General features: G+C 35.4%; 1 protein-coding gene across 48 annotated transcripts in view; it reads left to right on the plus strand.

Annotated features, from left to right (window-relative positions):
* RIMS2 (regulating synaptic membrane exocytosis 2) overlaps nt 1-27,764 on the plus strand; it is a 775,242-nt gene that overhangs the window by 640,714 nt on the left and 106,764 nt on the right. For 25 of the 48 annotated variants that reach the window (XM_055286971.2, XM_055286974.2, XM_055286975.2 and 22 more), the window contains one exon: nt 21,014-21,255. The exons of 22 other annotated variants lie outside the window; for them this stretch is intronic. In XM_055286971.2, the coding sequence (XP_055142946.1) occupies nt 21,014-21,255 (242 nt within the window). Of the gene's footprint in view, nt 1-4,514; nt 4,616-21,013; nt 21,256-27,764 lie in introns of all 48 variants that reach the window. One more of the 48 variants, XM_055287012.2, reaches the window with a different exon arrangement.

The following is a 27,764-nucleotide window of genomic DNA, read 5'->3' on the forward strand; positions in this document are numbered from 1 at the left end:
TACTGGGAATAAATACCAGCTTGGTAACTCATCTGTTGCCACCTGATACTGACTCTGCCCAAAAGCAGCATCTCATTTCCCAAATGCAGGTCACAGGGGATTTGCATCTAATCTGGAGTAACACTCAAGAATTGCTTAATCAGAGTATATCTTAACTCATGTAGCCTAAGGTTCTATAAACAACAAATAAATTTTTATCATATTAAATGACATTAAGCCACTCAATTGAAACAGCTGAAACAGGGAGTTTCTTCTGAGGCAATATGAAATGATAGCTAATTCATTGTATCTAGGGAGATCACCAGATCCGCTAATTTTAGAAGTGGGAATGATCTAGCACTAAATTTAAATTCTTCCCAGTCACTATCTGATCCACATGGTCATACAGCCAACATGGGCAAGAATGAGTATGTCCAGTTTTGGGATGGTGGAGTATTTATAAATTCCTCTGTGCTGATTTGTTGGATATTTGATCAAACAATTGCCAAAGGCCTTTACAAGAGTAATACATTTTAAATAAATAATGAGTTTTACTTTCTAAACTTTGAGGAATTAAGATACATAAAAATAATCTATCTCAGCCAGGCCCAGTGGCTCACGCCTGTAATCCCAGCATTTTGGGAGGCCGAGGTGGGCGGATCACCTGAGGTCAGGAGTTCGAAACCAGCCTGACCAACATGGAGAAACCCCATCTCTACTAAAAATACAAAATTAGCTGGGCGTGGTGGCACATGCCTGTAATCCCAGCTACTAGGGAGGCTGAGGCAGGAGAATCACTTGAACCTGGGAGGCGGAGGTTGCGCTGAGCCAAGATCGCGCCATTGCACTCCAGCCTGGGCAACAAGAGCAAAACTCTATCTCAAAAAAATAAAAAATAAAAATTCTATCTCTTACATAACGAAATAAATAGTAATATTTGTTTAACTCCCAGCTGTGCCCCATTTCATTAAATTTTTGTTTTCTTCGGTATGCTAGACTGAATTTAAATTAAAAAGTAGTTACACCTGTTTTAAATAGAGTGGCTAAATATCTTTTACATTTGCAAGAGGAAAAAAATTTATTTGTTGTTTATAGAATCTTGGGCTCAGTGCGCTAAGATGTGACCTAATTTGCAATTTCTGAATGTTATTCTAGACTAGATGTAAAAATAATTTCTTCCTTCAATTATGCCTTACATCTTGACTTTAAAAGTGGCTGAAGAATAAAGTGGTACATTTTAGACTAAATTGTTTATATGAAGGGACAAAAGTGAGACTTAAGATTTTATGGCCAGGCACAACGGTTTATGCCTGTAATCCCAACATTTTGAGAGTGTGAGGCAGGATAGATCCCTTGAGCCCAGAAGTTCCAGACCAGCCTGGGCAACATAGGGAGACCTTGTCTCTATTAAAACTTAAAAAAAAAAAAAAAAAGCCACGTGTGGCAGTGCAAGCCTATAGGTCTAGCTACATAGTGGCTGAGGCGGAAGGATCACTTGAGCAAAGGAGTTTGAGGTTACAATCAGCCCTAACAATACAACTACACTCCGGCCTGGGAACAAGCAAGACCCTGTCTCAAAGAAATAAATAAGATTTTATAACAAATCAATAAAAACATTTCTTGACATCCCGCTGTAGGCGTTAATTGTCTGCACATTGTTGAGAGTATAATCTAAACATAACCTGTGGTTCCTGGAAGATGGAAGGATTAGCTTAAGTGGAAGAAGGAGGAAGCTGTGCCAGATAAGGTGATGCATTCTGTATTATCATAGAAGCAAAAATGGGTTCATCATCAGACAACAGCTTGGCCTACATAGAACTGAGGACTGTTGTGAAACATACAGATGGCAGATATTTGTGTGATTTCTTCATTTCTTACCGGAAATTCTTTATTATTTGATGTCTTTACCATTCACTTAGCACTTGCCATGTTTTGCCTTGGGATTGTTTGTCTTTATGCTTCATCTAGCAATCTAGGTTATAAGTGACTTTGGAACAAATGTTGTGTCTTGTATTTCTTTTTAATTAGCATAGCATTGACTCCAGTGCCTTATACATAGTAGATGTACAAATAATATATGTTAATTGGCTGACATCTATATATTTCTAAAACATTTATTAGGACGGTTTACTTTATCATCAGCAAATATTTATTGAATACCTAAATGATTTACAAACGTTTCTAAATGCAGCTTGAATATTAGTATTTAACTATCGTTACATGACTAGGAGTTTTCATTCAAATAGTGAATTTATTGAATTAATTTATTCAATAAATTCTTTCTTTAGAGCTATTAAGTGCCACGTATCAGGTAGTAGGCTGCTGAAGTAACACAGACAAAATATCCAAATGCCATGAGGGCAAACAATTGCAATAGAAGAATTTCCATAATGGATATATAGTAAGATCCTGAGAAAACACTGTAATTGATAACCAAAAATTCATTATGTCAGATGCAATGTGGAAATACTAGGTTCATGTAATGATCTGGGTGAACCTGTATACCGAGCAGTCCTGCTGCATAACCGCTGCCCAGATTCCAGCTACAATTTGACCCCACCTGGTGGCAGTTTTCTACTCTAGTAAAAATACCCAAAATGAAAATGATTCTGAATCCTGTAGCTGACTGAAACTTTTAGCATAGTGGCAGAAGTCCAGGTACCTCTTTCTTGGTTTCCCAAGCCTATGGAAGAGGATTGGGGGACCTACTTTCCATCTCCCTGTTTCTCAAAATGGGCTTGGGAGCCTTGCCGTCCTCACCACATCCCCCTCCTAGGAGATGAGAATTTTAACCCACCAATTTGCCAACAGGTGCTTAGGCGGAAGATGAGAGCAAATTGGCAAAAGTGTTATCTAATTTCACATTACTAAGGAAAATGTTATTTCAAAGTTTTTCTGTATATACAGTTGGCATAAAAGAAAGCACATCAAAGTTATCCAAGCTGGGGGATGGAGATTAGGTAAGACTTCACAGAGGAACTCTTATTCAAGCAGAGACTTAGTAAACCAAGTGGCCATGTGCAAGAATAGTATTTATGAAAGAGAAAAAAGCAGATGTCAAGGCACATAAAACTGAAATTATGCAGGTATTTCAGATAACTATATATAGTTATGTATTTCTAGAGCATTTAGTTTGAGAGGGAAAAGAGAAGGAGGTAAAGTCAATGTTAGGCATAGGTCGGAGCATTACTCATTTTGTAGGCCATGCAATGGAGCTTCTGTTTTATTCTATAGATGAAGGAGTCATTAAAGAAATTCTCTCAATAATTTTATCTATAAAATATTACTATAAACATATCTTTCTCATCCATAAAATAGACATTATAGTATAATAGTGCCTACTTCACAGAGTTGTGTAAGTTAAAGAGAAAATGTGTGAAGTATTTTGCATAGAGTCCAGCATAGATTATTATGTAAGTGGTAGCTATTGGTATTGTTATTAATATTACTATAATTAATGATTGGAGTGGGCAAGGCTAGAGGCAGAGATAGGAAACTAAACCAACCTAAACTTGCTGATTCGTTGGATAGAGAGAGTAAGGATAAGAGAACACATACCTTAAATTTCTTGGATTCTGATCTGGGCAGTTAGATGGATGATGATGTCTGTCAGGTAGTCTGAGGAGAAAATATATATGAATGCATGCATATGTTAATACATTATTTAAAGTAAATATGTTATATTTGATGATACATAGACAATCTGGAATAATCAACTAATAATCACTACATCCATTCACATGCATATGAAAATGAAATTGAGTTGGGTTTCTTTACCCTTAGAAAAGATGGTAAGTGGTTGGAAGCAATCATGCAGTTATTACTCTAGGAGGTGAGTGATACATTAAGCTAAAAACAATATTTTAAATTTGTGGAAGAGAGAAAATTGAATCTTTCAAAAAGGAAAATAATGGTGAATAAAGGGAAAGGCAAGAGAGAAAAAACATATGCACAGTGGATGGCAACTAAATTTGACCGAGGCAGGAACTGAGGATTGGGGTTTATTGGGGAATATTTCTGGCAAATACCTTTATGTAAATTGGATTGATTTAAAACCAAAGAGAGTGATTTACATTTAATAATACAAGCACTATAGAATTTTGAAAAGAAGTAACTAATGGGATCCAATTGCCATTTTTATGTTATTATTGTGATTATGAAAGAATGTATGGAAGATGAGAGGATAAAAGTAAAAATTCTAATTCTTAATTGCATCTGTAATTTTCCAAATTCATAAAATACATATTTTCTGTTTCTGTTACAATCAAATGCATATACACATTCAAATAATTTTGAAAGTTATTCATTTTCCTTTTCTTATTTTGTATGTTAACATAATTAGAACTAAGATAAATGCATTTTAGAGTATTTGTTATTTTCGTGGATGGAATATTCATGTTCTTTATTACTCTAAGCTTATTAATCATTATTTTAAAATTCTGCTTTGCAGACTTCCTTTTTGGGTCATTTCAGAATTTGTCTTTTGTAACAGAATTATATTATGTTCCATAATGTCTATTTCATTAAATTTACAGTTGAAGAACTGAGGTCAGAGAAATCAATATCATATGTCTCAGTGTATATGCTGTATATGCTATCTAGAGCTAACGTTGGAACTCCAGTTTCATGAGCCTAGGTACTTATTACCTAAATTTGCTAATCATTTAAAAGCATAGAACTACCTTTTAATAGGCCAAATACTTGAATTTCCAACCTTTTTTCTGACCTGCTATATTATAGGAGGGAATGAAAGCAAAAATGTTGACCAGGTAGACAGAGATAAAATAAACCTCTGATGGTAGGTGTTATAAAATTCCTGACTAAGGGATATAGGAGGACAGATAAGCACAATTACCACAGCGTATCATACCTGTATGGTAAGGCAGAGTAACAGCTACATGCAGACAGTTTTTACAGGTCTGAAAGAATTGAGCAAAACAAAAGGAGTGACCTGAATGTTGTTTACTAAACATCAAATGAAGACTTAGTATTTTTTCACATGGCATGTAGTTTGTATTATGTAAGTCTCTGCCAGCAATTCTCAAAATGTGCTTGCTGGCTCTGCGCCATCAGCATCACCTGGGAATTTGTTAGAAATGCAGTTTTCAGGTATCACCCCATACCTAATGAACCAAAAACTTTGTGTTTTAACAAGCCCTCCAGGTAATTCTGATGCAGGTTAAAGTGTGGCAACCCCTGCTCTAAGCTAAGGGGAATTCGTATTCATCTTATACTACTAGTAAAGTTGGTAACTAAAAACTTAAGTTTTTAGTGTCAGACTGCTGGGTTCAAATACTAGCAATGAAACCTTCAGCAAACTTCATAACCTTTCTGCCCTTCACGTTCCACATCTGTATTTGTACCATTTTAAGTGGGGTACGTAACATGTGAAGATGCTGAGTTGGAAAAGAGCTTGACATTTTTGAGAAATTTAGAAAAGGCCAGTATGGCTAAAGAGTTGTTTACAAAGACAAATGCCATGACATTTAGGTGAAAGAGAAAGGCAGAGACCAGATCTCCAAAATCCTGTAGGACCCTATTAGAGAAGAGAGTGGGTGCCTGAGGTCCTGTGGAGGAATTGATTTTTCCAAGGAGAAGGGACACTTTTTGTTATAGGCACAAGAAAGAGAGGATAGGGTGCAGAACAATTAGGTTTATAGACTGGTATTTGGAAGATAAGGGAATTCCTTCTGATATTTTATATTTTATGGATTTTGGATTTTTCCCAAGTACAATGAGAAGACACTGAAGAATTTTAGTAGCAGACTGCCATAAAATGATTTGTATTTTAGAAAAATCACGTGGCTTCTATGTGGAGAATGAGTTGTAGTTGGAACATAAGCATGTAGGATTCTGTTGCAGTAAAGTAGAGAGTGACATGGATTTGAATGGTCAAAGGCTGGATGGGGAGAAGTGGAAGGATATGTAATATATTTTAGAGATAGAATCTGTAAGACTTAGTGATAGATTAGGTGTGGGGATGAAGGAAAGGGGGAAATCAAGGGTGCCTCTGGATTTTTACCTTCAGCAACTAGGTAAATTGTTATACTCTTTACTGAAATAAGGAACACTGAAGAAGGAATATGTTTGAGAGAAAAGATTAAATTCAATTTGGAACACACCAAATCTGTGATATTCTGTGTAACATCTGAGTGCTTGTTACAAGTAGGCAACTGGGTAGATAGTTCTGAAGTTCAGAAAGAAGCTCAGCCTACTAACTTAAATTTGGAGATTATATATGTTTACAAATGATCATTAATATATGATACATATGTATCATATGAGGAGACCTCAAAAAGTTTGTGAAAAAATGGAATTAAAAGGTAAAAATTTTAAAAAATAAATGTTATTTCTCAACATAAGCCCCAGCAAATTCAAGATACTTTGGGGCCAGGCACAGTGGCTCACGCCTGTAATTCCAGCACTTTGAGAGGCCAAGGCGGGTGGATCATTTGAGGTCAGGAGTTCAAGACCAGCTTGACCAAAATGGTGAGACCCCGTCTCTACTAAAAATACAAAAATTGGCCGAGCATGGTGTTGAGCGCCTACAATCCCAGCTACTTGGGAGGCTGAGGTAGGAGAATTGCTTGAACCCGGGAGGTGGAGCTTGCCATGAGCCGAGATTGTGCCACTGCACTCCAGCCAGGGTGACAGAGCGAGACTTCATCTCAAAAAAAAAAAAAAAAAAGTCGATTGAAAGCTCTGCTTTTGTCTGCAGGTAATCTGAATCCAACAGGTTTGGCACCCATTGAGTGCAAAGTTTACTCAACTTTAATTTTTCAGTCAGAATTGTGTAAGCTGAACCAATTGAGATGTCTATGGTGTTGGCTATTGTTTGTGCTATTAATTATTGATCCTCTTTGATTAGGGCACGAATAAGATTAATTTTTTCCTCACAGATTGATGTGGATGGTCTACCACTGGGGGCTTCATCTTGAACATATCATCCTGTCCCTTCTTGAAACAAGTTATCCATTTGTAAACTGCTGATTTCTTTGAGGCATTGTCCCTATAAACTTTTCATAAAATATTAGTGATTTCACCATTCTTCTACCCAAACTTCATCCTAAATTTGTTGTTATTACTTCAATTTAAGCAGAATTTATATTGCTCTGACAGGGGATCTTTTCAAATGGATGTCTTATCCTTCTTAGTACCTCAAAATAGATCCTGTTCTATAACAAGTTAGTATGAGCTTATTTTTGGTGCAAAAAAAAATTTGAAATTCATGAAGTTTTTTTCATAATATGAATTTTCCATTAATTTTTGAAAACTTCGTGTATATGGTATAAGGGAATTTCGTCTGATAGTGTCTATTTTCTCTATGAAATGTAAGGAGAAGTCTGCAGAGAGGAAAGCAGAAGGTGAGAGTTTTGAATAGCATGAAGAAGGTAAGTATGCACTCCTTATTGTATGAGTGGGGAGAACATGTATGCTGTAATTTTGAGGCCAATGACAGTAAACTATAGTGGAGCAACTGTACTCTACTGAATGTTTTTCAAGAATGCTGATATGGGCCAGGCATGGTGGTTTGTGCCTGTAATCCCAGCACTTTGGGAGGCCAAGGCCCGCAGATGGCTCAAGCCCAGAAGTAGTTAAGACCAGCTTAGGGAACTTGGCCAAACTTGATCTCTACAAAAAGGAAAAATAGAAAAAATTAGTCAGGTGTGGTGGCGCATGTCTGTAGTCCCAGCTACCTGGGAGGCTGAGGTGGGAGGATCACTTGAGCCCAAGAGGTCAAGGTTACAATGAGTTGTGATCACGCCAGTGCACGCCAGAGTGAGACCCTGTCTCCCAACCTCAAAAAAAAAAAAAAAGAATGCTGAAATGTTGAGATGTACATACACAGAGAAGCAGCATGCGGTAGGATTTATCACGCAGTTCAGCCAGTTGGATGTCTTATGAGGAGGGATACTCAAAAGTTTAAGATATTTGCAAAAGAGTGATTGAAATGATGGGCTGTGGAATCTAAGTTGGTTAAGTATAAATGAGGAGGAAGGGGCTGATACTTGGAGAAAAAGTGGAGGGCTCAAGGTTCTCAAAATGTTGAAGAGTAAAGATAACTAATTGAGCTGGAAGGAAAGGAGACAGAAAGCCTTGTAGCAACCTTCTGGATACTGTTGGGGTAACCTTCTGGATAATGTTGTCCCCATTTTATACAGTATGGAAACTGAGGCACAAAGACTACTTTGATTATTCAGTTACAACTTGATTAGTGTAGCTATGTCTTGAATGTGAGTTTTCTAATTAAATTCAGTTGGCTTACCAGTAGAGAATTACTCTGCCTACTCAATATACAAATCATCCATGTACTTCGTTCAACACTTTTGCCATAAATGTGTTCAGGTTACAGTGGTGACTTTTTTGATGACCCATTTATTGTCTATCTTATGTCTCTACTCTCACTGAGCATTTTTATCCAATTTTAACTAACATTTAGCTAAAAGCAATAATACAACACTTAAATTGTCATCCTTAACAGACAAAAAGGGGTGTATGGGAAAGTCTACATTTTGGAGTTTTGGAATGTTTTCTAGAGATAATCTAAGGAATAAAGGGAATTTCCAATTTTAATAATTATTTACCAACAAAAATGAAGAGTAAATTTATTCACGTGGATTGTGTATAGCATTTCATTTATGCCAAAAGTGTATAACTTTCTATTTAGTGCCAACCATAATATTTGACATTTTGTAGATAATAAATTAGTCTCTTCATAGAATCAACCTAAATGCCCATCAATGATAGACTGGATAAAGAAAATGTGGTACATATACACCATGGAATGCTATGCAGCCATAAAAATGAATTCCATCATGTCCTTTGCAGGGACATGGATAGAGCTGGAGGCCATTATCCTTGGCAAACTAACACAGGAACAGAAATTTAAATACCACATGTTCTCACTTATAAGTGGGAGCTAAATGATGAGAACACATGGACACAGAGAGGGGAACAAGACACACTGGAGCCTTTTGGAGGGTGGAGGGTGGGAGGAGGGAGAAAAACAGGAAAAATAACTAGTGGGTACTAAGCTTAATACCTGGGTAATGAGATAATCTGTGCAACAAACCCCTATAACACAAGTTTACCTATGTAACAAACCTGCACTTGTACCCCTGGATTTAAAAGTTAAAAAAAATTCAGTTGTACTCATATATTAACAATAAATAATCTGAAAATTAACAAATTAGTCTATGAAATTAAATTTACTTGTATATGCATTATTATCAGTCATCTGCATTCCAGGATTATTTTGTGAATGGTTTTTATTGAATTACATATTTTTCAAATTTGAAATTACCAAAGGTATGGGGGTTATTTGGCTGTAGGAAATCTGAGGGACTGTTTCTTCAAGGCCAGAGACCATCTCTGTTTATATAAAATAGCTGCTTCTTCAAATAAATCTAATAAGTTTGTTTATATTTTTAGTAAAGCCTTAATGCCTCCATGTAATTGTAAATATACATAATAATTAGAGTCAACATATCTTAACCATATTCTAGACATTGTGCTAATTGCTATATATATGTTACTTCATTGAGGTTGCTTCGTTAATTCATGAGGATTACCTCATCACAACCTTGAGAGAGTTACATTTGTTTTAAAGATTAACTCATTTATTCAACATTTATTTGCTGAACACTTACCATGTGGCAAACATTATTTTAAAACCTACAATTTACCAATGAACAAAAGAGGAAAAGTCTTTGTCCCATTTAGCTTACAATCATGTATATAATAAATAGATGGCATATGATAAATAGTAGAAAGGTATATAATCAATAGAAGATACTTAGAAGAGAAGCATAGCTTTATTCTTGACATCCTCACTGAATAGATTGCCTTGTTTATTTGTTCATTTGTAGGTTTGTTTAATGAGATCACAGATGTAACAATGCTTCACATTTATGTTAGAAATTCTACATGTTAGAAAAAAATGATTCACCATTTCTTACAAACAATCCAATTATACTCTTTTAGTTATTTTTAAATGTATAATAAATTGTTAACTATAGTCACCCCGTTGTGCTTTCAAATACTAGATATTGTTCATTCTATCTGATCATATTTTTGTGCCCATTAATCATCCCTATTCTCCCTACCTGCCACTGCCACTACCCTTCTCAGCCTCTGATAACCATCATTCTGTAATCTAGATCCATGGGTGTAGTTGTTTTAATTTTAGCTCCCACAAATAAGTGAAAACATGCAATGTTTGTCTTTCTGTGGCTGGCTTATTTCACTTAACATAATGTCCTCCAGTTCCATCCATGTTGTTGTAAATGATAGGATCTCATTCTTTCATATGGCTGAATAGTACTCCATTGTATGTATGTACCACATTTTCTTTATCCATTCATCTGTTGATGAATACTTAGGTTGCTTCCAAATCTTGGCTATCATGAACAGTGCTGCAATAACCATGACAATGCAGATATCTCTTCAATTTGGGTGTATATCTCACGATGGGATTTCTGGATAATATAGTAGTTCTGTTTTTAGTTTCTTGAGGAACCTCCAAACTTGTCTTCATAGTAGTTGTACTAATTTACATTCCCACCAGCAGTGTAAGAGGGTTCCCTTTTTTGCACATTCTCTCCAGCATTCATCACCTCTTTTTTCGATAAAATCCATTTTAACTGGGGTGAAATGATATTTCATTGTAGTTTTGATTTGCATTTCTCTGATGATCAGTGATGTTGAATGCCTTTTCATATACCTGTTTGCCATTTCTATGTCTTCTTTTGATAAATTTCTATTTAGATCTTTTGCCCATTTAAAAATTGGATTATTACATTTTTTCCTGTTGACTGAGCTCCTTATATATTCTGGTTATTAATCCCTTGTCAGACTGGGAGTTTGCAAATATTTTCTCCGATTCTGTGGGTTGTCTTTTCACTTTGTCGTCTCCTTTGCTGTGGCAGAAGCTTTTTAACCTGATGTGATCCCATTTGTCCATTTTTGCTTTGGTTGCCTGAGCTTGTGAGGTATCACTCGAGAATCTTTGCCCAGACCAGTGTCCTGGAGAGTTTCCCCAATGTTTTCTTTTAGTAGTTTCATAATTTGAAGTCTTAAATTTAAATATTTAATCAATTTTGATTTGATTTTTGTATATGGCAAGAGATAGGGATCTAGTTTTATTTTTCTGCATATGGATGTCTTGTTTTCCAGCACCATTTACTGAAGAGACTGTTCTAACCTCAATGTATGTTCTTGACACCTTTGTTCAAAATGACTTCAGTGGAGGTGTCTGGATTTGTTTCTGGGATCTCTATTGTGTTCCATTGGTCTATATGTCTGTTTTTATTCCAGGATCATGCTGTTTTGGTTAATATAGCTCTGTAGTATAATTTGAAGTCAGATAATGTGATTCCTCCAGTTTTGTTCTTTTTGCTTAGGATAGCTTTAGCTATTCTGGGTCTTTCGTGTCTCCACATAAATTTTAGGATTATTATTTCTATTTCTGTGAAGAATATTGGTATTGTGTTACAGATTACATTGAATCTGTAGATTGCTTTGGGTAGTATGGACATTTTAACAATATTGATTCTTCCAGTCCATGAACATGGAATATCTTTCCATTTTTTGTGTCCTCTTCAATTTCTCCTGTCAGTGTTTTGTAGTTTTATTACTGAGATCTTTCACTTCTTTGGTTAAGTTTATCCTAGGCATTTTATTTTATTTGTAGCTATTATACATGAGATTACTTTCTTGATTTCTTTTTCAGATTGTTTACTGTTGCCATATGGAAATGCTACTGATTTTTGTATGTCAATTTTATGTCCTGCAACTTTCCTGAATTTATCAATTCTAATAGTTTTTTTGGTGGAGTCTTTAGGTTTTTCCAAATATAAAATCCTATCATCTGCAAACAAAGATTATTTGACTTCTTTCTTTCCAATTTGGATGCCCTTTGTTTATTTCTCTTGTCTGATTGATCTAGCTAGGACTTCCAGTATGATGTTGAATAATAGTGGTGAAAATGGGCATGCTTGCCATGTTTCAGATCTTGCAGGAAGGGCTTTCAGCTTTTCCCCATTCAGTGTGATACTAGCTGTGGGTCTATTTTGTATGGCTTTTACTGAGTTTAGGTATGTTCATTCTATACCCAGTTTTTTGAAGGTTTCCATCCTAAAGGGATATTTAATTTTATCAAATGCTTTTTCAGCATCAATTGAAATTATCATATGGTTTTTGTCCTTCATTCTGTTGATACAATGTATCACATTGATTGATTTACATATGTTGAACCATCTTTGCATAGCTGGGATCAATCCCACTTGGTCACGATGAAAGTTCTTTTTAATGTATTGTTGAATTCAGTTTGCTATTATTGAAGATTTTTGCGTCTTAAAACCATGATATGTGCATTCTAACCACTGTATTATTTATAATATTCTCTTGAATATTTTTCTCTCTCTACATGTCATAATTTTTACCCACCATTCAAGACCCAAGTTTATAAAGCTTTTCTCATCTCTGATTCTCAATAGTATCCTTCCCTCCAGTGAAATTTCATAACACTGGGTTTATGTCCCTTTTCTCTGTACTTATAACTTTTCTTTTGCTAATTTGTATAAGCATTTTCACTCATATTTGTACCCCTAAAGCACATGTCCGTTAGATAGTAACTATGTCCCATGTCTTATTTATTGTTCTTATTGACCACAGGGCCAAAGCTACCATTTGCCTAAATGGAGGCTTTGCACAAATTAGAAAAAGTGGTACCTCTAGGTAGATAATTAGAAATGGATACTTGCTTTGAACAGAACAATTAGAGAAAATTCCCTCTTTATGTGAAGAAAAAAATGTTCTCTTCCTTTTTGTCAATTTCAGCCCCCGTATGCCAGAGCATGGAGGGCAGGTACTATTTCAGCCCCCACTTGCTGCCTTGGGACCTAACACCAAGTAGATGCAAGGTAGATGTTTGCTAAAGGAATCAATCAATTTGTGGCAAGATGTTTACTATGGTTTAAATTAGCTGAGTACAGAAATGTTTGAACTAAAAATTCAAGGGGAAAAAGAAACAAAATGGAAACCAGGTCATCTCTCTGAGGATGATTAAAAATAAAGTAGCTGAAATCATCAGAGAAGAGATACAGTTTTTGTAAGATACATGTTATAATGAAGACATTTTAAAATCATAATTTTTGTATACATTTTTATCTTAAATCAACAGAGAAAGCAAGTGACACCTATTTTTGAAACATGCACATTTTAAATGTAGTTTTGTGTTTAATTGTTTTTAAGAAAGACAAAACATAGCTAGAGACAGTACAGGGACATATAACTAGCATAAAAAAAGATATTGAAAAAATATCATTTGATGATAGACAAATGATTAGGAACCATAAGCATGGTGTGATAAACAGAGAAACATATACTTATGATCTATAAAGTAATACATTTTAAATTTTTCTTTAAAGTAACTTCCTTCAAACTCATGGTGGAGGGAGAGGTCTATTATTCAATAATTTGGTAGAGAATTTATAAATTCAAGAGATAGTAAAGGTTCAATATATAGACAGACTTAAGAGTTTAAATAAACTTTTTATGTTCAGTTAATAAAGGAATATTCCTAGTTTCCTTAAAGATTTAACCTTCATAAATTTATCACTTTTAAGGAAGATAGCCATGATCTCTCCAAAATGCCCTTTGATGTTATATTTGGAGACATAACACTGAGCTGAATCCCAAGTCTCCTGATACAAGAACCTGTGCAATCTATGTTCTCACAGTCTTAGGACAGCTCTGATGTAATATCTGAATAGGCAGTTAAATATGAGTAAGTCATGTAGGCCATGCATTTCTCCCCACACATGTAGGCCTTATCCTATCTACAATGCTCAACTTCACTTCATTCCATTTATATTTAGTTTTGTAAATTTCCTCTAACAAACATTCTCATTCCTGCCTCAGGATATTTGTACTTGCTCCTCTCTAAGCTCAGAACACGCTTCTTTTATCTGACTGGGTTCATCATTCAGGGCTCAGCTAAATTGTCTCCTCTTCAGAGAGGCCTTCCTTGACAATCTTACTTCATGTCCCCAAACTTTTCAGTCCCTTGTTATTTTATTCCATCTTATTTTCTTCAGATCACATATCACTATCTAAAATTATCAATTATATGTTTACTGTCTTTCACTATGACAGTATGAATGAAAGCTCCATGAAACAGGAGCATTCTGCCCTTTTCTATGCTATACCTCTTAATTTTGAGAATAGTGCCTGCTACATAGCCTACTACTTTTAATTTATTTTTATTTATTTCAAAGTAAATATCTTCCTTTTTTTTGTGTGTGTGACACAGTTTCGCTCTTGTGCCCAGGCTGGAGTGCAATGGCGTGATCTCGGCTCAACCGCAACCTCCGCCTCCCGGGTTCAAGCGATTCTCCTGCCTCAGCCTCCTGAATAGCTGGGATTACAGGTGCCCGCCACCACACCCAGCTAATTTTTGTTATTTTTAGTAGAGATAGGGTTTTGCCATGTTGGCCAGGCTGGTTTCAAACTTCTGACCCCAGGTGATCCACCCACCTCGGCCTCCGAAAGTGCTGGGATTACAGACGTGAGCCACTGCACCTGGACCAAAGTAAATATCTTTCAAATAAGAATGTCCAAATCCCAGGAATGTGACATGTTAAAAGGGAGCAAACTTTAAGAAACAAATCATTTTTTTAAAAAAAGAAATCTTTAATATATTGGAATTTTTGGCATTAACAAGCTCTTGGGAAAGGAATTTTGGAAATTACAGGCCTCCTGGATGCCCTTAAATTATCCCAAGTAAGCAGTGACCTACCTTGTGACCACTGAAATACTGCTTCCTGCCATGAGACCTAAGACTTAAGAACCTTAAACATAGGTTAATTACTAATGGGTATAATCAAGACAGATGTTTTTGAGTAAATATACTTTGTTAATTAGCCAAATGTTTCTCCCTAACCCTGGACATTTTGTGGCATAGACACACACACACACACACACACACACACACACACACAGCCTCTAATACATTTGGATACTATACTAATACATTCAAGCATATTAACATAATGTATTTATATACAGTACTTGCAATAATGTTAAAAATACTAAACTTTAAATTTCTGTCATCTCCAGAAGTCAAAGAATTAGTATGAAAAACTCAGTTTTTACATACTCTTCAAAGAGAGATTTTCATTTAACTCAATTAGAGTTTCTTGACGTTAGAGTTGACCATTGGAATTTCAGTTGTAAACCAAAACCAAGTTGTTATGCAGCCATATTTGCGTTTTACATGCTGATATTTGCCAGCAAATTAATCAGAGACTATGTCATATCATTTTTGTATCTGCATATTTGTCATAATAGGTGTTCAGTAAATCTTTGTTGAATAAATGATTACTACTTTACTAGCCTAAACTCGTAGATGGTAATCTGAGTTTAAGTGAAATAAAGTTTATTATGTAATAAATTAGGATAATAATAACTTCAGCTACCACATTTTAGGAAAGGAATAGTATTTAATATAGAGAAGTTTTTATATAAAAGGAGAACTTTAGAAAGAAGCCAGATTTTTTTGTTGCTGTTTTTTTTTCCTACAAAGAACATGCAAGAAATGGCACTTTAAAATCCAGACATTTATCCAATGACTGCCAACTGGTGCGATGAAGTATGAGTTATAGTAGTAACAGGTATTCAGTTAACTTGTGGCACCTGGCTCAGGAAGCACAACAGTGGGAAGAAAAAGGAAGTAAGCCTTTCAAGATACCATGTTTAGGAGCTTGACCAGTCCTACTGGGTTTGTTTCTAATCTATCAGGAATGCTATTGTCTTCAAAACTCTTGAACACTACAAGCCCTATTACCACTTTCTTGCCAAAGACGTTATAAATAGTTTCACTCTTGGAACTATCTCTGTCTACTTTCTATCCTTCAATGTCTTTTCTGTCCCTGTTCCACAGTCCTAATTCTCCATTGTATTGGCTGTTAGGCCTCCATAGAATCACCCCAGTCTTTCATTCCTTGGTAAATTATTTCCAGACTACCTTCTCAGCTCTAATGTGATGAAATATTTGTTTTGGCATGACTATATATTCTTAAGACTCAGAATTTGTCTTTGTCTCATCTTTGCTATTATCTTTAAGCCGAACCACTTACCTCTATTCATTCAAACCTATAAATGAAAACTTTGGCCCTATAGCATATAAACTTCATTTAATTTAATCACATCTTCCAATAATCCCTAATATGCTATTTATGTATTTGGGGAATACTTGTGTTTCACTTTCTTTGTAGTTACTTGTTACCTTTCTCCTAATGATTGACAATACTAGATTTGCCTTTTTCTGTAACCATTCAGGATACAACTTTTCTTTTTTTTTTTTTTTGCGACGGAGTCTTGCTCTGTTGCCCAGGCTGGAGTGCAGTGGCGCAATCTCGGCTCACTGCAAGCTCCGCCTCCCGGGTTCACGCCATTCTCCTGCCTCAGCCTCTCCGAGTAGCTGGGACTACAGGCACCCGCCACCACGCCTGGCTAATTTTTTTGTATTTTTAGTAGAGACGGGGTTTCACCATGGTCTCGATCTCCTGACCTTGTGATCCGCCCGCCTCGGCCTCCCAAAGTGCTGGGATTACAAGCGTGAGCCACCGCGCCCGGCTAAGGATACAACTTTTCAACAACTATAATTTTGCCATAAATCAATCTCCATATTGGCAGTTTTATATATTTAACTTTGATAACACTAAATATATACAGTTTTTATTGTCTTTCTAAAGCCAAAAATTAGAAATATGCACAAAACAATATTTAGAAATGTAAAAACAGTGTCCTTTTCTAGAACTGAACACCCTGTATCAACACTCAATCTATTGTGTAGTAATCTGTTAGGATTAGCTAGAAATCCATACTGTACCTTTAACCCATGACATGAACTAATGTGGGTTGAGTAATTTGACTTACATAAAAGAAGAAGCAATGTTGGACCTTGATTGCTCTTTTCATTTGTCTGTTTTAATTTTTTTTAGTTACCAACACTTTTTATGTTTATTCTGGAAAAAACAAAATAGAAAAAGACAAACTTTTTTTAAAACATAGCTATCAACCAGAAAAAATTAAAATGACTTTTAGCAAACTGGTCACAGTATATCCTTTCATATTTTTGGCTACGTACATTTATATTTTTCCCCTAAAAATAAAATTTTTCTGAACACATAATTTTATTTTTCTTCATATCTCTTCATTCTTCTTTTGTGCAGATGACTGGTACATCATCTCATGAATCTAGGCTTCTCAAATTACTTAGTTTAGCACAAAATATTACTTCTTTTTTTTATAAAACTATTTTTGGATTTCTGTCACTGGAAAAACTCTGGGATTTGAATTTGCATGTGTCCCCTAGTAGTAGGGTAAATCCATATTTGATACATATGTCGTCCAAAGCTAAGTTACAGATATCTGCTTCTCCCTCCCCATCCTCCACCATCAAGAATATCTTTTTATGTCCATAAACATTTATGTATAACAGCATTTTCAAAAGTACATTGTTTTTTATTGATGAACATAATTTATTTAAACACTCACTGTTGTTGGACATTTGTAGATTTTTCCACTTGTTTTGTTTTGTTTTTGCTATTATAATCAATTGTGCAATAAATATCATTATAGCTAAATCTGTACACATTGCTAAGTTTTCCCTTATGATAAATTCTAAAGTTGAATTGCTAGGTTAAGGGGTAGGCTTGTTTTTTTTTTTTAAAGATTTTGACATATATTGCCAAGTTGCTCTTTAGAAATCTATAACTGAAATCCCACTAGAAGTGTTGAAATATACTGTATTTCCAAACCCTTATAAAATTTCTCTTTTAAGAAAATTGCTAATGTAATACATCTTTTCCTAACCACATTGAGCATTTTAAAATATTGCCCATAATTACAAATTCTTTACTCCAAAGTATTTCATAAATCAAGAGTCCCAAAACTTTAAACACTTTTTCAAAAATCAAGAGTCCCAAAACTTAAAAAATTTTGGTAGCTTGTGGCCGGGCGCGGTGGCTCACGCCTGTAATCCCAGCACTTTGGGAGACCAAGGCGGGAGGATCACCTGAGGTCAGGAGTTCAAGACCAGCCCGACCAACATGGAGAAACCCCATCTCTACTACAAATACAAATAAATAAATAAATAAGCCGGAAATGGTGGTGCATGCCTGCAATCCCAGCTACCTGTGAGGCTGCGACAGGAGAATCGCTTGAACCCAGGAGGTGGAGATTGCGGTGAGCTAGATCGCGCCATTGCACTCCAGCCTGGGCAACAAGAGCGAAACTCCATCTCAAAAAAAAAAAAAAAAAAAAAAAAATGGTAGCTTATTTGCTTACAGCATTTTTTGCTTATCGTTTTAGATGATGTCCAGTGAAGAAAGAAAAGGAACCCTAGCTGCAATCTTTCTCTCATCAAAACACACCACTCTAGTGCTACTATTCATAAACTCATCCCTGGTGGTCTCTAAGTTTCAAGGAAATAAAAAGAGCATCCATCTTATAAAACTTTTAATAACCCCTTTTGGGCCAGGCTTGGTGGCTCATGCCTGTAATCCCAGGACTTTGAGAGGACCAGGAGAGAAGATCACTTGAGTCCAGGAGTTGAGACCAGCCCAGGCAACACAGTGAGAATCTGTCTCCCCTCCCAAAAAAAAAAAAAAAAAACCCAGGTGTGCTGGCATGCACTGTAGTCCTAGCTACTTAGGAAGCTAAAGCAGGAAAATCAAAATCACTTGAGCCCAGGGGTTCGAGGTTACGAAGAGCTATGATTTTACCACTGCACCCTAGCCTGGGTGACAGAGCAAAACACCATCTCTAAAAAACAAATGAATAAAAATAAATAAGCCCTTTTGTAAATAATGCTTTAATAAAGTTGTTAGGTTGAAGAGAAGTGCACTTGTTTCAAACAAAGTTCTCATTAAAATATTATTTATCTACAAAATGATGTATCAGTTCCAGTTAGTATTTTATTGTAGTATCTTATTTGATTTGGGTCAAGTTCTTTATGGCCTTGATATTCAAACATAAAAATTCAAATGCAAAAATCACAAGATACAATTTTGTGAGTGTATCTTTGACATCCTTGGTAATTAGTAGATTAGGTGGTTCTTTAGAAGAGTGTATGTTTTGAATGAAAATTTCTTTTTCTTTCTTCTGAGACAGGATCTAACTCTGTCATCAAGGCTGGAGTGCAGTGGCACCGTGTTGGCTCACTGCAGTTTCAACCTCTCGGGCTCAGGTGATCCACCTGTGCCTCTGAAGTAGCTGGGACTACAGGCATGTGCCACCATGCCTGGCTAATTTTTTACTCTTTTGTAAAGATGGGGTCTCACATGTTGCCCAGGCTGGTATCAAACTCCTGGGCTTAAGCAGTTGTCTTGCCTCAGCCTCCCTAAGTGCTAGGATTACAGGCGTGAGCTACTGTGCCCACCCAAAAATTGCTATATAACAGAAACACTAGGTTATTCTGACTATGGAACATAGGCTATATAAAAAGCCTTAGTTTCTGTTAAACTTTGGCTCTTTTAAACTATAACAAGCCTTTTCTTTTTACTTTCTATCAAAATAAAACAAACTTGAAAATTAGTTCAGGATATTACAGAAACATATTCTCATCTCTTTTCTCTTCTCTTCTCTTTTCTCCCCACCCCCCTGTGCCTTCTCTCTCTCTCTCTCACACACACACACACAAACTCTCTTTGTCCTGTTTCTGACTGTGTATGCCACATTTTTTTCTTAAAACAAATGTGAGAGATATAATAGTATACTTCACTATATATTTTTTTAATTTCACACTGGGTCTTTTCCCTCTTAAATACTTTGAGGAGATATTACATAGGTTAATAAAAGTAATATGTGGTTCTAGCCTTTAACCAAATTTTACTCTAGGACAGAAAACTCTTTTTTTTCTGGAAGACCAAGATATTGAATTAGATATAAGAGTTCACCTCAATAGGTTAGTTTTCTAATTCTCATCCTTTAAATAATGTTTAAAGATATTTCTGTTTCTTGATTTTTATTCTTTTTTATTACTTTATGTATTAAACATTCATTATCAGAACCAAAATAAAATTTTCTAATACTGAGTCAAAAATTGATGTGTAAATAAGTATTTTCATTCCTGCAAAACAGACTGCTTCCCTCATAGTCCTCCTAGGTTTATGGGGGCTAGGTGGGTAGCCTGCTTCCAGATTCTTCACTTTCTAATCTACCTCCACCATACCCCAGAAGTCCTGGAAAAATCCAAAGTCATTTCTTTAATTACTCCCAGTTGCAGTATTAGTCTTGCAGTAGATTATTAATCAGCTCACATGCCACAGTGATTCATTGATTGCTTTCTGATGTACTGTCTGGAAAACTGATAATAATTTTTCTTTCTTTCAAAAGAGTGCAAGAAGGAAATCTTTATTTTTGTAATATAGATTTGTATCAGTAATGATGAAATTAAGTAAAGTGAAATAAAGTATTTTTTAATTCAAAGCTAATGAAAATAGCAAGCCTTTTTAGAAAATTTAACCATTATTAGATAAACCTTATTATGAGAAAACTTACAGGGCCACTCTTGAAATGGATACTACATTATTGGCCTCTTTTTTTTTGGTAAAATTTTCCCACTTGTCTAATTACTTTTTGAAGGCAACAGTAAAGTAGAGAAGAATGTTTTTGTAAACTTCTCTCTTATGTTGTATGGCTACTTTTAGGTCCTGCAGGACAGCATAGTGTCTTAAATGAACCCACTGATTTTTCACAAATTTTTTTTCCTGTGATCATGCGAATTTGCACTTTGTCTTTGACAGCAGAAATAAAATCATAAATCTGATTTTGCATATTTGCTCTAAGGTTGGCCCAGAGTAGCAAAGCACAATCAAGACCATGGTATTTGAAATTTTTTAAATCCGAAAAATATATTCCATAGATGATATAATTTAATTATACTCCAAATGTTTTATCTAAAATGCATTTTCTGTCTTTTCCTTTTTACTCTTGTCCTCACTTCTAATGACCCATCGGCTGACAGTGTCTTTACATCCAAAATGCAAAGCAGACAAATGGGCATATCAGGGAAGAACATGACAAAAAGCACCAGCATCAGTGGAGACATGTGCTCACTGGAGAAGAATGATGGCAGCCAGTCTGACACTGCAGTGGGCGCCTTGGGCACCAGTGGCAAAAAGCGGCGCTCTAGCATTGGTGCCAAAATGGTAGCTATCGTTGGTCTGTCACGGAAAAGTCGCAGTGCTTCTCAGCTCAGCCAAACGGGTAGGAATTTTAATGTTACTTTTAACTTGATATTTGAGTTGTCATTACAAGATATATTTCTTTTCTCTTACTCATTTTATTGCAGTAATATGTGGATGATGACATCTTCTAGAGGGAAAGGGCATTTTAAACTAGTTAACCTTTCTGAAATCAACAATGTTTTTTCCAGTGATCAATGAGCCTGCTTCCAAGTGAACCTTGGCCAGTGTTCTTAAAATGTAGATAATGTCTTTCCTCCTCAGGGAGGAGTTACGCTGTGACACCCAATTGCCAGCTGCTGATCCTTTGTAAAGATAATCTGAAATGGGGGATATTTGCTTTTCTTTAGGTTCCTCAAGTTGGAACCAGCTAAATTAATTTCCATTCCCAGCAAGATGCTGTGAAGATGACTTCTCATATTTTGTGTGAATAATACAGTTCTTGTTTTGCTGACAACCCAACTTCCTTTTCAGTTTGTAAGCAACATTTACCAGTAGTTATCAATTTTCTCACTGCAATTTTTATTTCCCTGTTAAAACTTCAAACAGCAATATTCTCCAGCAGCAGGGATGGAGGAATTTTCTGCTGACAGTGAAGATGTTCAAAGCTTTGCTACTTTAAAATTCAGTTGCTAAATAACATCTGCAAAAATAAATTATATACAACACTCCTACTCAGAAAAGCCACTGTTAGCAATTAAGAAATTTGTGAATCAAAGCAATGTCTTTTTTCAAATGGGTGTAGATAATTAAACATTAAATCCTTGGTATCTTGGAAATAATAGCGTATCTTCTTCTTAACAAACAAATGCATGTAATATGGTGTTTCTTTTATAGCAAAATAAATATAGGCAGCTGGATTAAGTCTAATTTATGTTTGACTACTAGGACTCTTGTACATAGAAGTCAGATATAAATCTACAGCACAAAAGAATTTAAGGTTACATTAATTCCTGGACCCGGCTAATCTTGATTTTTACAAACCATACTTGTGATTCTGCAAATTTAGTCTTATTTAACAATATTATATTGAAATAATTATTTAGTGGTATTTTTTATATTCTGATTGTAACTAAAGATATTTAAAGTGATTTTTGTCATAGGATTTTTTATTTGGTGTTGTAACATACTATTTTGCATTTTAATATATAAATAGAAGTTTAATTTACGGACAGTGGACATACATATCATATTTTAATGATTTTTAAAATTGTTAATATTTACAACTAATTAACTATGTTGTGCTAATATGATACATGTTGGCCTTTTGAAATTGAGGTTTTTTTATACTTCTCTAATAGAACTTCATTGCATGTTTTTCTTTAAAACTTACAAACATCTGTCAATCTAAAACTTCTCTAAAAAGTAAAGTCTACTAATTTTTTTTAAATTAGGAACCTAAAATGGACGTTAATAAGACTACAAGTTAGAAAATATATGAAACTAAATAATTCCATTCACTCAGGGTTCTTATAAGTATTGAGCGCTTACCATGTGCCAGACACATGAAGAAAAAAGGTGAATAGGAAATAATTTATAACCCAAGTTGCTTACAGTCTAATAGAGGACAGATACAAACAGATTGCTTCAAGGTCATACACCAGTGGTGAATCTAGAATTACACAGAAGATACACTGGATGCTCAGAGGAAGGCCACTTGACTCAACCTGGAATTCCAGGAATGAATTCCTGGAGATGATACCTAATCAGAGGTATCATCTCAGTGACTCAAGTGGCTGCTAACTAGGTAAAAGACAATTAGAAAGGTGTTCTAGATAGACACCATAAGAAACAAGGCATAGATCCATGATACGTGCAGGAATGATAAGCAGTTACATAATTTTAACATAAAATATTGGACTGAATAGCTAGAGATGAGGCTAGTAGATAAATAGAGACCAGGTCATAGAGCATCTCAGATCATAATTACAGATGATACGAAGTTTTAAAAGGTTCTCAGTAGAGGATTGATATGGTCATATTTGTATGTACTTTATGTATAGTTTTTAGGCCATTCAGGCTGCCATTTGTTTATGTAACAAATAATTTTTGAGTACCTATCATTTGCCAGGGACTATCCTAAAGAAAACAGAAGACAGAAATCCTCCTTCTCTTGGGGCTTATATTCTAGTGGGGCTACAATAAAGAGGTAAACTTAAGTCCACACCTGGAAAAGAGCGTTTAAGGATGAATTAACAGAGAAGTATGATAATTCAGACAAAAGATAAGATCCTGAACTAAGCCAGTTGTAATAAAGATGGAGAGGGGATGATAGATTCAGGGAATTTTTAAAGAGCAAAATTAGTAGTCATTTACCTGATTAAGTGACTGATTGGATATGCGGAGGCGAAGGAGAGAAAATTCTAAGATGACTCCCATATTTCTGACTTGCATCACTGAGTGGATGGTAGTGCCATTAATGGATATTGGAAGTATAAGAGGAGTGGTCGTGGCATGGTGACTGATGCCTGTAATCCCAGCACTTTGGGAGGCCAAGGCAGGCAGATCACTTTGAGGTCAGGAGTTTGAGACCAGCCTGGGCAACATGGCAAAACCCCATCTCTACAAAAAATACAAAAGTTAGCCCTTCGTGATGACTCATGCCTGTAGTCCCAGCTACACTGGAGGCTGAGGCATGAGAATTGCTTCAACCTGGGAGACAGAGGTTACAGTGAGCCGAGATTGGCTGCTGCCCTCCAGCCTGGGTGACAGAGCGAGACTCTGTTCTGAACTCCCCCCACTCAAAAAAAAAAAAAAAAAAGAGATGTTGGGGAAAGAGGAAGAGGGATGAGTCTTTGATTTACGAAATTTTGAATTTGTGATATCTGTGAAAATTTCCAAGTGGAAATGTCTAGAACATTTAAATAAACACTTTTGAAGCTTGTGTCAGAACCAGGGACATAAATCTGACAGTTATAAAGTTTCGGTAATTCTTAAACTCATGAACATGGCTGATATTGCCCAAGAAGAATGATACAGATAAAACAGCAGTAGGCCAAGACAATGCCCTGTGGAAGATTAGCATTTTAGAATTGCACGGGAGGAAGAGCCCAAGAAGAAGAAGAAGAAGAAGGAACAATCACAAAGAAAAGACCAAAATTATGAGAGGATAGTATTACAGAAATTAAGAGTGTAGATTAATTCAAAAACAGAAGGGTCAGTATTTCTCAATGATCAATTTCATGTCTTTACATGTTTGGCATAACTGTCCCATCTATCTTTCTTTGATTGTATTTGTATTACAAAATTATACCTCTATTGACCATACATTGAGATTCTGTAACAACACTTATTTGGTTTTCATGTATGAGTAGTTATAGGTTTTTATCTCAAAAACATTGTGATGTTGGTAGATTTAAGAAATGTAGTCTTGTTTCTTGTTATATCATAAAGTTCCTTCCTATATATTACATAGCAAACGATAAAGTCTCTTTGTCACTCTCTTCATTACTATTCAGTGACATTATAATGGGTACATTTTTAATCGTTCTTAAAATTTGCAGTTATTCACACCTACTCACCTAATAGATTTGACTTGCTGACAATAGAATTCAGATTATCTCTCATTTTAAAGCCCAAGTTTAATTGTAGCATAGCCAACAGGGATTGTTTTACAATTACTGGATTTCAAACTTCCAGTGGGTTTCTAAGTTTTGTATTTGTGTGCATATGTATATGTGTTCAAAATAAGGTTTTAATTATGCTTTATTTTCTTAAGAAAAAAATGGAATCATAAGCTCCAAAAGTATTTGAAACAAATCTTCAACTTTCAGTATTTGAGCATATGATCTAGTAGCTTAGATATTAAATTATCAAAAGTCATTATCTACAATAATGAACTAGTTTTATAATGCTGGATCTTATAATAGCTTCTTTCTTCAGACATAAATACATAAGATGTATTGAGTAACTTGCCTTAAACAAAGAAATTCTTTGTGTGTTTTCAGCTATATGTTTGTATTTTCAAAGACTTGTTTAGTATTCTTTTTATTTTCCTGGTCTCTATGTGAAGATTTATATGTAATTAAGTTAAAGAGTCATCATGTGATGAATGATTATCATAATGATTTCAATTTTTTGAGATGGTATTTACTATTGTAAAAATAAATGTTATTGTACCACCATGGATTTCAAGATCAGACAAGACAACTTACCTCCCTTCTGAAGAGTAGAAACTCAGCAAAACGGGGTCTTCCTAAAGAATAGTGAAATGATTCTGGATGATATCACAGTAATTATATGTAAATAATAATTGGCAAAGGAGAAACCTTTTATAAAGCTTTGTTGACCAACACACATAAAGGCTAAGTTATATCTCTCTTCTGTCACACTATTTGTATATTCCATTGCCTGTTAATTGGAAACTCAACTTCTAAATCACTGTTTCTAAAGAATTGAGTATGACTTGATAGGCATCATAACCTAGTAGAGTGCATATAGAGGGAATAAGGAGACTTGAATTCTATTGCTTACTCTGAGTTATAGATTAAATATGGACTCTTTAAAAACTTACCCGGCAGATCTGAGTCATAGTATGTCTGTCTGACTGATGGAATTGACACATGCTATCCTAACAGCATTTCTATAAAGATAATATTTTTAAATGTATGAAAAGTACATTAAAATCACATGGTAGATATAAGACATCAGTAGCGCATTCAGCCTCATGGGGGAATCAAGAGTTCTGTTTTAGACATGATTTTGATTTTGAGATGTCTATTAGACATCTAAGTGCAGTTGTTACTTAGTTAAGTGAACAGATGAATTCAGAGCCCAGTAGATCAAAGCTAAGGATGTAATTTAAGAGTAATCTGCAGGTAGCATTTGAAGCCATAGAACTGGATAAGATTATGTATGGTGACTTGAATCAAGAAGAAAACTAAAGATTGAGCCCTAAGACATTCGACCATTTAGAGGTCAGGAAGAAGAAGAAAATTCATTAGAGGCTTAAGAGAAAGCAACCATTAAAGAAAAAATAAAAAAAGGATATCTTAGAAACCAAATGAAGAAAATATTTTAAGAAGCAGGACGTGATCAACTGTGTCAGGGGCTCTGACAGGTCAAGTAAGATGAAGACTGATAATATACCATTGGATTTGGCAAGATGGAGAAATTTGGTAAACCTTGACAAACCTTGCAGTGGTGGACAAAGCCTGATGGGAGCATGTAAAGAAAACAAAGAGGTGAGTTAGAGTCAGTGAGAATAAAAATATGAACACCTAACACTTTTTAAGCACTTATTATGTGCTAGACACAGTTCAAAGCATTTACATGTAAATCATTTAAACCTCACAACAAAGTTATGAAGGAGGAATGAGTTATTATCTCCATTCGATAGATGGGGGAAGAAAGTAGGGAGACAGGAAGTAAATTCCCCAAATTTACCCAGCTAATGTCATGGGTAGAAGTTGGAATTTGAATCCAGACAATCCGGATCTGGAGACTTTGCTTTTAATTTTTCTGTTGCAGTCTAGAATAGCACTGTTAAATAGAACTTTTGGCAGTGATGGCAATCTCCTATATCTGCACTGCCCTGTACAATATGGTAGCACTAGTCACATGTGGCCATTGAACACTTGAAATGTGGCTAGGGTAGCTAAGTTAACTGGAGTTTTAATTCTTTTACATTCTTTATTAAATTATTTTAAATTTAAATAGGCACATGTGACTAGTGATTACTGGACAGCACAGTTAAAAACAATTCTTTCTGGGATTTTTTAAAACAAATGAGAAATAGAAATTTTAAAATAGAACTATAACTTGAGGGAGAGAGAATCAAAGAAGAGCTTTGTTTTTTAAAAAGAGGGACTTACTTGTGGGAACAACTGGGTAGGTGAGGAGATCCAGAACTTAAGTGGAGATCATTGGTTGTAACCTGTGGTCACTGAGGCATCTATGCTCTTTTCATCTTGTAATAATTTATAAGCTTACGCAGTACTTTAAAGTAACTGTTGTTATAACAGTTAGCAACTGTAATCATTTATTCATCTATCTCTTGCCTAAACTGTTTTTCTTGTTTAGTTTATCCTTCTCAGTTTCTAGTATTGTATCACATGGTGATCCTCAATGAAAGGGCCATGAATTCCATGAGGCTACATGATTCACTTCCCTGGGGAATGGAAAGAAATAGTAGAACTTACTTTTATTTTTTTAATCTAAAAAACAAAAAAGAAATTGAACTTTACAAATATTTAATATATGGCTTCACCTAGTATTCTCAATCTAAATGCCAGATGGTCTCATGCCTTTCTGGGGGTGTTAGGTTTTTTTTTTTGTTTTTTGTTGTTTTTTGTTTTGTTTTTTGAGACGGAGTCTCGCTCTGTCTCCCAGGCTGGGGTGCAGTGGCGTGATCTCACCTCACTGTAAGCTCTGCCTCCCGGGTTCATGCCATTCTCCTGCCTCAGCCTCCCGAGTAGCTGGGACTACAGGTGCCCGCCACCACGCCCGGCAAATTTTTTGTATTTTTAGTAGAGACAGGGTTTCACTGTGTTAGCCAGGATGGTCTCCATCTCCTGACCTCGTGATCTGCCC

The sequence above is a fragment of the Symphalangus syndactylus genome, chromosome 7 (assembly GCF_028878055.3).
Source record: "Symphalangus syndactylus isolate Jambi chromosome 7, NHGRI_mSymSyn1-v2.1_pri, whole genome shotgun sequence".
Taxonomy (NCBI): Eukaryota; Metazoa; Chordata; class Mammalia; order Primates; family Hylobatidae; genus Symphalangus; species Symphalangus syndactylus.